This window comes from Siphateles boraxobius, unplaced genomic scaffold (genome assembly GCF_051911475.1).
Source record: "Siphateles boraxobius isolate OS27281-9 unplaced genomic scaffold, OSU_SipBor_1 31, whole genome shotgun sequence".
NCBI classification, from domain to species: domain Eukaryota; kingdom Metazoa; phylum Chordata; class Actinopteri; order Cypriniformes; family Leuciscidae; genus Siphateles; species Siphateles boraxobius.
The window spans coordinates 1,357,819-1,368,642 of NW_027508931.1; the positions used below are offsets into that span (position 1 = coordinate 1,357,819).

Below are 10,824 nucleotides of genomic sequence, written 5' to 3' on the forward strand. Positions count from 1 at the left end.
GAAAAAGAGGCTACAATTTGCAAGAGCTCACCAAAATTGGACAGTTGAAGACTGGAAAAATGTTGCCTGGTCTGATGAGTCTCGATTTCTGTTGAGACATTCAGATGGTAGAGTAAGAATTTAGAGTAAACAGAATGAGAACATGGATCCATCATGCCTTGTTACCACTGTGCAGGCTGGTGGTGTAATGGTGTGGGGGATGTTTTCTTGGCACACTTTAGGCCCCTTAGTGCCAATTGGGCATCATTTAAATGCCATGGCCAACTTGAGCATTGTTTCTGACCATGTCCATCCCTTTATGGCCAGCATGTACCCATCCTCTGATGGCTACTTCCAGCAGGATAATGCATGAATTAAGGGAGTTCTGAAAGCAAAAGGGGGTCAAACACAGTATTAGTAGGCCTATGGTGTTCCTAATAATCCTTTAGGTGAGTATATATATATATATTTATATATATAATATATGGAGTCAGGCTTAATGAGTCATTCCATAATTTATACAAATGTCAGCCACATAGCCTATATTATTATATTATATTAGAATCAATCAAAAAAGATTTTTCAAAAAAGAATTCAGCTGGGGAAGTTTTTTCCATTCCATAATTTACATAAATATCAGCCACATATACATTACGTAAGCGGAGCAGAACGTTTAATAGCCTACATACAGTGATTCTGGTCCATACATGTTTCTATGGACGCATCTGTAGAGCTGAGCATCTCCAGCACGTGCGTGAGTGCTGAGCCATGAAACAGTGATGCTGGAACTACTGCGCCACCCGCATGAGCGCCAAAGAACTGCAAGCATTACGCGCATTTAAAACCCCCTGCAAAGCACTGGGGGAGTTACAGTGCGAATTGGAGTCTGAGTGAGTAAAAGTTCGCCCGGGATTTTCTTGCGGACAGTGGACAGATAAACGGAAACATGGCAAACAAAGGACAGCAGCCTCCCTACCTTCACTTGGCAGAGCTGACCGCATCACAGTTCCTGGATATCTGGAAACATTTTGATGCAGACGGTGAGTCCAGATGCGCCGTTTATTCCAAGGATTATGATTCTAAAAATTAAAATTCTATCATTAAAAAAAGCAGAAAAAAAGTTTGACACTAACAATAAACACTTGTAAACACTTTATAGTGTTCAATATCTCAGTTTGAAAATTAAAGAATTTGGCAGTTTTTACTTGCGAAAAAAAAAGATCACAGAAAGAAACTTAATCAACAACATTCGAACATTTATGACCCAATGTCATTGTAATCAGTTGGCTAATGTATAGATTGTAGACAATACCGTGAAACAAACTTAGTAATAAAATGCCTAGAAAAGTTATTTCCGAAATTGTATAGAAACACGATTTTGTTTATATGCACGATCTATATATAGGCTATATATAGCCTATATATATATATATATATATATATATATATATATATATATATATATATATATATATATATATACACACACACATATTCTGTTATATTAGCCTACTTTATTAACTCTATCCTGTCACAGATTCGTCATTTTTGTTGGTGTTGCTTGATAATCATAAAACATTTTAGTGCACTGATTCTTCTTGGCACAAATCGAGAGAATACTTTTACCACTGCTATGATCTAATAAGCCCTGGACAAAATCAATGAAAACCTATACGACTTTTTAAAAAGAGTTTATTAATTTATTAGTGAATAAGCCTATCGCGTTTCCAGTATAAGGGGCTCAAAATAGTCTTGTGTCTCATTAGTGAAATTATTTTCTGTAATAGGATTTCGCATTCATGCTAGCTGGTGGTCAAATGTTTCACCGGAGCTGTATTTCAAAATTTAGTGACCTGCCCACCTTGACATCATTTTTGTGCATCATGCGAGCGCTGATTGGGTTTGAGAAAGTTCACTTTCTCCAACACGATGTATTCCCAAGTTTATTTTAACGCATCCTGAGCATTTGTCATTGCACGTTGTTGGGATGATGGGTGTGTGTTCAAGGTGTGTGTTCACCCAGGACATCTTGTGAAGATCACTTACAGGAAGCGCATCGGATGTTATTCGGGGAGAGTATTCTTACATCTTGCAATACCAAAGCTGAAAATATCTCATTGATTAATTATTTATGTATTAGGATCATAATCGTATTCGTGGAGCAGATATCGTGGTAACTTGGTTAGGGTTTATTTCCTGTTCGTTTCCCACCTAATTTGTATAGCCTATAGCCTAAATGAAAAACAGAAAAATAAATAGCGTAAATAACGTAGCCTATAATAGCAATGTGAAGAACCCACTAATATCGATAGGAAACAGTAAAATGAAAGATTCCTCATATAAAGTCAAACCAACGTTTTAAATTACCGAAAACTTGTTTCAAGTGTTTAAGTGCTTCAAGAGAGTTGGTGTTCGGGCTTTGATTTCATTAAAAAATAAGGTATAGGTACACAATCTGTAAAGTTTACGGGGGATGGCTTATGATATGTTTATTTAATGTGTAATCAATTATAAATGTAACTGCTACAAAGTTTTTAAGGAAGACATTGATATTGAGAAGCATCTGGAATTATTTTCCAATAAAGATGCTTTATCACTCATTCTAGTGGCTTGATGAAAATCCTTCCATTTTAGTATCAGTAAAGTTCATAGCTACTGCAACACAATTGAACTGGTTCAGCAAGTGACATGTTTGGTTATGTCATAGTCCAAAATGGCTACCCCAACACATCAGTTCTATATCCAAGATGGCTGGCCATGCTGGGAAAATTATCGTGATAGCATGGGCAGAGCCAAAAGGTATAGAATTAAAATATGGTAGAAATCAAAAATGAATAGACAATATATATTCTTGGGCCATATTGTGTATGAACATGATGGAATCAACAAACTGTACACATTGACATTCTCAAAGACCATTAGTTGAAGGTGTAAACAAATTTTCAATTCATTGTAAAGAGAATGAATGGTCGTCATATCTCTGAAAATGTCAGAGCAATTATATCAGCACCAGATGGCAACATAGCAGTCAATTCCAACATACTCAGCAGGATTAATGCATGTATAAACTATTAATTATTATGTATTGCACCCAACAATTTAGTAGATGAATTATTCTGCATAGATCTTTGTCTACAATCAATGTATGTAGTGTTCAGTCAGTGTCCATTCTCTCAACACAATAGACAGATCAATTGCTGACACACTAGTAAGATTGCCTGTCTTCAGCTCATAGTATTTTCACAGCCATGCAGTGATGGTACTTCACATTTATTATAAATAACAGAAAGAGATATTTCCCATGAGTCATGTGTCCAGCTGTCTAGAAATGCCACTATAATCCACAGGCAAATTCATCTAAATAGTATTTTCTGATGAAAAAAAAAGACATTTCAAACATGATAATAGGACAATACCTATGTACCCAATGTAGTTCTCACTTCACGTAAGTTACAATCACTTTGGTGATGTAATTAGGCCATAGACACAAAATCCCATTTAGTATCCCACACATACTGTACGCATATTTCCTTTGCATGAAGGGCCAATTTCCTGGCATGGGAAATTACCCCCAGATGGTAATATTGCATTTATTTGTAGAGGTCATTTAAAATTTCAGCTTATTCTCTGAAGCATCAAGAAGAATCTCCTTTTCGTCTTTTCAAATAAATGGCTTTAAAAGCCTCATACTGTAAGCCCTCCAATTAGAGGAAAATGGAAAAGAGAGAGCCTTCAAAGCTTTAACTGGGAGACTAGCCATCAAAAGTTTTTAATTAAGAACGGTGTTACTTGGATTGGGTGCCAGCCAACAAACCAATCTAGAGTTAACCAGCTTCAAAGCAGCCATCTAGGCAATCTCATTACTTAGCATTTCCATTGAGAGACAGTAGTTATCTAGTCATATGATGACAAACATCATTATAGATGAAGACTATCTCAGTAAGTACTCAACCAGACTTCCTTATATTGCAGGAAATGGCTACATTGAGGATAAGGAGCTTGAAAACTTCTTTAGTCAGCTGGAGATTGCACGGAGAGGGGCTGGTGTGGTGAGTATACGGACAAGTGAAGAAGCATTAACATCTCATTATAAAGCACGGTATCTTTCAAACTAAACTGCGGGATTCTCAAAGTAATGAGGAAACTTAGGAAAACCCAAACCAGCCCTGTTGTATTCATTGTGCTCAATTTGAAACTGTGAGATAGTTGCTCTTTTTGCATGATTCACATCAACTAATAAAAGGGAATATTCTATTATCATTTACTCACCGTCATTTCATTGACAACTTTCTTTATTCTGTGGAACACAAACAAAGTTTTGTCATGACAACTCTCGTGTGTTCGGCACAGTAATGGACATGAAAATGTTGATATGTTTGGTGGAATATATCTGCTGCTGTTGTTGCTGCTGCAGAGCAAGTATGGGACTTGCTATTGCCAATTCATACACGACACGCTGCTGTGAGCAAGTAAGACATGCTGCTGCTGTATAATATAGCCTACGTGAGTTACCTGTAGCAGATCTATACAGGTGGAGCTGGGGAAGGTGGAGGGTTTCTGAAAGCATGCTGCGACTGCTACAGCAAATGCTGACCAAGGTATTGACGGTTGAGCAGCGAGCTCATTGGCTACTGATACAACAGGAACCAATCAGCTGTGCCCTAAGGAGAATGATGTGATTGCAAGAAGATTGAGATAAGGAACTATCAGCTTGCGCCATATAGAATTTCATGACATAACTTTTTGTATATTCTGAAAAAATGTCTCCATGTTTTTTGGGGGGCTGGTTTTCCCATACAAAATAAAGTAAATGGGGTCCGATGTTGTTTTGGACATAATTGACTTTCATTGTATGGACAAAAACAGATGAAACATTCTTCAAAATGTGTTCCACGGAAGAAATTAAGTCATACAGGTTTGGAACGACAGGGTGAACTATCACTTTAAGATATCAAAGCTGCAGTGTGTCAGTGTCGCCTCCACTGGCTCAACCAATGGCATGATTAGAGGGCGGGGCTAACTGTTTCGAAGATTGGGGAGGTTTGAAACGTCAAAACATTAATGTTTTAACAGATAATGAAAATGTTCATTATTTTTTGTAATTCTATCACTTTAGATGCGATAACCTAAAACACTAAGACACTAGATGAGACACTAAGAAAAAAACAGAAAAGGCACTGGTAATTGTCTATCCGGACCTTTTCCTTTAACCCTAAAAAACAATGCAATGGGTAATTCAAAATATGGGGAAAACACCTTTCAATGCTGTTTGTACAGAAAAAACAATATCGAAAATTCCTTCATATTAACAGAGTACATAGGGCCCTATTTATGCAGACTTTGCTTAGTGTGAACCGTGTGCAAATCAAATATATAAAGACCCCAGATGACTAGGCAGATGGCATCCGGGAAAGAGAGGACAGGAGATTTTATCTTTATCCCTGTATATTCAACAATAAAACAGGGGGAGCCTCATAAAGTTAGTAATTCTATTATCTGCCTTACAAGTGGTAAGGAATATGGCAGAGAACAATGTACAATTTGCCATTTATAAAGTGCTAGCTTTTTCCTAACCTGAGAAGCACAGCCTGATTAAAGCTTTTCCAATAAGCAAAGAATGAGAAGAAGATTCATCTTGTTGTGCTGTCTTCACACAGGACCCCTCAAATGCAGCCTTTAAAGAGAAGATGACAGAGTTCATGCAGAAATTCGACAAGAACAAAGACGGAAGAATTGAGATGTCAGAGGTAGAAGAACGCTTTTCAATTATTTACACTCCCTTGTTGTATGGGTGTCTAATCCAATCTATACTTTCCATCAGCTGGCTCAGATCTTGCCCACAGAAGAGAACTTCCTTCTCTGCTTTAGACAGTTTGTGGGATCCAGCGCTGAATTCATGGCAGTAAGTGATGCTACTTTTTCATTTTATAGATCCATGGTAATTTACATACATATATATATATATAAAACACAAATTTCCTCTTGGGAACCATACAAATATTTTCCCTATACTCATTAATTACAATGTGTAGCCAAATACTACATTTCGGATGGTTTGATCATCAGAAAGTGACTGTCTCAATGATGTATTGTGTCAAGTTGAAGAGAGAATGAACTAAGGAGAAAGGGAAGCTTTTTAATCATCCAGTGTGGTAACCTTTTAAAGGGATAGAAGGAGTAAGAACAAACTTCTATTTTCAGATGCATGTATTATAGATGTGCTGCTGTAATTCTCCGTAGACCTGTAGAGGGAGGCATCTATCTTTGATAAGAGTCTGATGGAAACAAGGCCAGCTGCTAGATTAAAACATTAATTAAATGGCATTTCTTGCTCCTTGCTCTAACAATGCACAGCTGCTTCAAATAAAAATTACAGAGGGTACAATGAAATAGCTATTTTAATTAATGTGCTGTAAGAATAATTCACCTATTATTTATCCACTTCCACATTTGCATGCACTCCTATCCCTCTGATTTATTAAACCTAAGATATATTGCACATAATTATAAATTGTACTGATGGTACAGTTACAGTATCTTTTTTTGTATGTTTGTCTGTATACAGGCCTGGCGGAAATATGACACAGACCGCAGCGGTTTCATTGAGGCTAATGAACTTAAGGTAAGATTTCTATTACTTTTCCTGCTGTGGCCTTCACAACAATCCTGAAAAGAGTTTCCACAGCCACTAATGTGACGAGGCAGATGGAAACTATGCAAATCGCCCTGGTTTTGGTTGCTGGCGTCCGAAGAGAGTATACAAATCACTACATTTGTAAACAAAGCAAATGAAGCAATGATCACTGAGGAGACGATGACCTCAAAAAAAAGTATAGCAGATGTCATGCTTAAGGCTGTTCACAAACCAGAACAGGAGGGGGTTTGTAAGATAATATACTCTAAGAAGAAAAGGTTCTATATAGAACAGAATATAAAAGGTATACAGTATATAGAAGGGATCTGTCATTTGTTTCATATATAGAAATCTTTTAGGGGTTCCCATCATAGGATCACATCATGGATTTAGTTTTATTTAATTCATTTAGTTTTAAATGCTTTTAATTAATTAATTAATTTTATGCTTGCAAACATAGATTATCAGTAGAAAATAATTAACCAGTTGAACAATAAAGTATAATGCGATCATTTAAGACATTTCTCCTTATATAGAACATTTTTGGCATAAATTGTTCTTTATAACTGAGTCAAGAACACAAGGTTTCTATATTGAACCTCATTGAACTTTTTTGTAGTAGATGGGACAGCATATATATGTATATAGGCCTATATAAAAAAAAATCGTAACTCAGCTGACAAAAGAGGTTTTGAAATTTTTTAACAGGTTTTTAAACTCTTAAAGAATTATTTAAATTTACATAGTCAAAATGTATATAAAATCATCATAATCTTTTTTTCAACAGGGCTTCCTATCTGACCTGCTGAAAAAGGCAAACAGACACTATGACGACCAGAAATTGCAGGAATACACACAAACAATAGTAAGTGGTTGTCTGTCTTTGTGGTGCATTAGTCGATATCTTATCCTCCCAGTGTCTCATAGTTACCCCATAACAAACATTAAACAAAAAACTTTAAAGTTTTATTTTACCTTAAAATCCTGGAGCCGTTTGCCACCATGCTTGAGTGACTTGTACATGCACTGACCCCACGGGTTGTGTCTGCACTCCAGCTGTGCTAACATATGTCCACATCTTAAGGCCAGAGACACAAACCTGAATTAATCCAAGGCTAGCCAGCTGGATAATTGAGAGCCTTAGTTGTCCTCTACCCACTTTGAAAAACAAAATAAGTTTAGAAATGTTGTGCAGCAATAGGACATATTGATTTTATTAGGAAATTTGAAGCAAGTTCAGGGGCCAGTTGCGTAAACATACGCATACGCGTGTCTTCAGAATAAGTACAAACAACTAGCAGTTAGTTACGTTTAACTGACTAACTGAAAAGTTTACAGTCTTGAAGAGAGAATTTTGATGACTAACTTATAAGACTTTATGCAACCAGGATACTATGTAAACATTTAAACTGCGCCATTCTCTCCTTTTTAGCTCAAGATGTTTGATCTAAATGGCGATGGGAAACTGGGTCTGTCTGAAATGGCGAGGTGAGAAATAAAAAAAATAACGTTCATATTGTAAGACACATCAACCCAATAATCATTTTTCTGTTTATGTCAAGGCTTCTGCCGGTTCAGGAGAATTTCTTGTTGAAGTTTCAGGTGAGAGCACAGTCATACAGGAAGTTTTATCTTAAAGTTTTTATCTTAAAGTTTGGTTTTAGTTTGAAATTCAATATTTTTAGTTACTGAACAATGTTTTTATTGCTGAACAGGGCGTCAAGCTGACTGCTGAGCAGTTCAACGCCATCTTTACATTCTATGATAAGGTGATGTATAATCCAGCAAGAACAGCTGAACGTCTTTTGCAGGGCTTTATGGTATTGTGTAGATTTGTATGCACTGCTGTAGTGTTGCTGGAAATCTGATCTTACCCTCCTTTGTGAGCGCCTTCTGAATGCAAAACAGTGTCCCCATTCACCTGTGCAGGAAAATGAGCAGAAGCACCTGCACCTGATTTTTCTTCCAGCTTAGTGGTATCATCATTTGGAAAGGGATTTAAAATGCAAAATCAGAAGCACATTTACAACAGTTTAAGTGCCAACCATAAGTAATTACAGAAATCCCAATGAAAATTTCAGCAAAATGAAAGTTGCTATTTAATTCTGTACTACCACAAGTTCATCAGTCTTTCTCCAGTTAACTTTCACAGACCAGACTTATGCCTAAGGAAGGCAAGATTATCTCATCATTGTTCTATGTAATCAAACAGTCTGAAATGAAACAAAATATCTGTGAGCAAATAGAGACCATTAGACAACAGCACCCGCTCGCAGGGTTGCTATGAGGACCAACCTTCAATTATATATGAAATGTAATCCACATGAACACAATGCGTGTCAAATGTTAGCATTTAAGTGTAGAATTAATATAGAATTAGTCTCCTTCCCGCAGTCAAAATGCCTTTCTGTTGTTATGAAAAATATTGAGAGCGAGACACATGCCAGGCCATTTAAGCACTATTATGGCTTACAGTCATAAAATAAGAATTGAAACAGACAGGTGTTTGGAAAAATAGCATTTCTAACAAAAGCCAGTAAACATTTAACAAATGATCATTAAGCCAATATGGCTCTGTTCATATGAACAGACTCTTGGATTATTTCACCAAAAAATAAAAATTCTGTCATCATTTACTTACCCTGATGTCCTTCCAAAACCAAATGACTTTCTTCTTTTGGACACAAAGTTGGCTCTTTTCCATGCTAATACAATAAATGGCGACCGAAGCTTTCAAGCATCAAAAAGTACACAAAAGCACTTTAAAAAATATCATTAGTGGTCTATACGACTGTATTCCACTGCCATACGATCTAAATCTAAGCCTTATTGACTAAATTTGTGAGGGTAGTGCTTGATTCATCAATGAATAGTTCTTTTGAGTCAGATCTTTTCAGTGAATGATTTAATCCAGTTCACACAACTGGTCTGAATGATTCCTCCACAAATTTGAATGATCCGACTCTCAAGTTCTCACTCACACAGTGATTCGGTCGCTACAGTTCAATTTCAATGTGTTCTGCACACAAAGCTATTTTATGTCTCCGTGAATTTTAAAGTCTAGAAAAGAAAAATCAGTACAATCCTCCTTTGTTCCACTGAAGAACATTCAAAAGGTTTGGTACATTTTGAATGTCATGGGTGTTGATTTCTTGCTTTCAAGGATGGAAATGGCTATATTGACGAGCAGGAGCTGGAGGCTCTCCTGAAGGATCTCTACGAGAAGAACCATAAGGTGAGATAAGAAGGCTCAGAAATAGTATAGTACTTCACAGTGACAAATAACAAAAGCAATCTTACTGTACTGTGCTTGTGTTTAACCTCAGGAGGTGGACACCAAGAGCCTGACTGGTTATAAGCAAAGCATCATGGCACTGTCAGACGGGGGGAAACTTTACCGCACAGAGCTGGAGATTGTCCTTTGCCGGGAGCCCATGCTGTAAATCGAGGCTTTCTGACCTTCATCTCAGCTCTGTTCCAGCTGCCTGAATACTGTAACCGTGTGCATGTGCCGGGCACCCCCGTCCCCCTCCCATCCCCCTCTTGAAATGAGTTCTGAATGAGTGTGCACAGAAAAGCACAAAGTCTGTCCTCTGCCCTTCTTTCCTTTCCCTTCCCACAACCCCGATCGCCACTGCTTTCCTTCGCCTACAAACTGCAGCTACTATGGTGCCCTCTGCTCAATTTTTAAACTATATATTCAGAGAAGAATCTTTCTGAAAGAGTAGCAGACTAATGGTATAATATGATTAGATATTTATTTGGAGTGCTTGGCTTTAAATTCTTCTTCTGGTTTCTTCCCTTCCGTTCGGTTTCCTCTTCGGTTTGTTTTTGTCCTCCTTTCATCTTATTCCTGCCCAATTATGTTTGGGTTTGTGGTGTGTTTTTTTTTTTGTGTTTTTTTTGGCTCATTCTGTTTAAGGATGTAACTGAGAGCATTAATAAAAGTAATGTGATATAAATTTGATGTTTTGTCATTTTTTTGTTTTTGCTAATCCGGATGCTTGAGAATTTATTTTAAAAAATACAATTGCAGGAATATTTATTTAACAGAACAGAACATACTTAACTCTTTGAAATTGTCCTTTGTTACACGTAAGATCTCATCCATACAGTCAGTTCTGTGACATGCTGGATGGAGACATCACATTTCTAGAAAACATCTTTCCCAATTGTGTCCAGATGCATTTTTAACCACATTAAATAATTTA

The 10,824-nt window shown here is 36.9% G+C and overlaps 1 protein-coding gene across 1 annotated transcript; it reads left to right on the forward strand.

The window, feature by feature from the left end:
- Window positions 1–825: 825 nt before the first annotated feature.
- calb2a (calbindin 2a) lies at window positions 826–10,575 on the forward strand. Its single transcript, XM_077248858.1, has 11 exons — window positions 826–1,019; window positions 3,952–4,028; window positions 5,637–5,726; window positions 5,801–5,881; window positions 6,545–6,601; window positions 7,401–7,478; window positions 8,046–8,101; window positions 8,176–8,215; window positions 8,329–8,382; window positions 9,777–9,848; window positions 9,940–10,575. Exons 1-11 carry the CDS (start codon window positions 926–928, stop codon window positions 10,054–10,056), a joined length of 816 nt encoding a protein of 271 aa, XP_077104973.1. The 5' UTR covers window positions 826–925; the 3' UTR covers window positions 10,057–10,575.
- Window positions 10,576–10,824: the final 249 nt, after the last annotated feature.

Bases quoted from the DNA above. Each gene is read 5' to 3' on its own strand.
- calb2a (XM_077248858.1), top strand. From the start codon at position 926: ATGGCAAACAAAGGACAGCAGCCTCCCTACCTTCACTTGGCAGAGCTG. The intron at 8,216-8,328 runs GTGAGAGCACAG...ATTGCTGAACAG, and splicing joins ATTTCTTGTTGAAGTTTCAG to GGCGTCAAGCTGACTGCTGA. The intron at 8,383-9,776 runs GTGATGTATAAT...CTTGCTTTCAAG, and splicing joins TCTTTACATTCTATGATAAG to GATGGAAATGGCTATATTGA.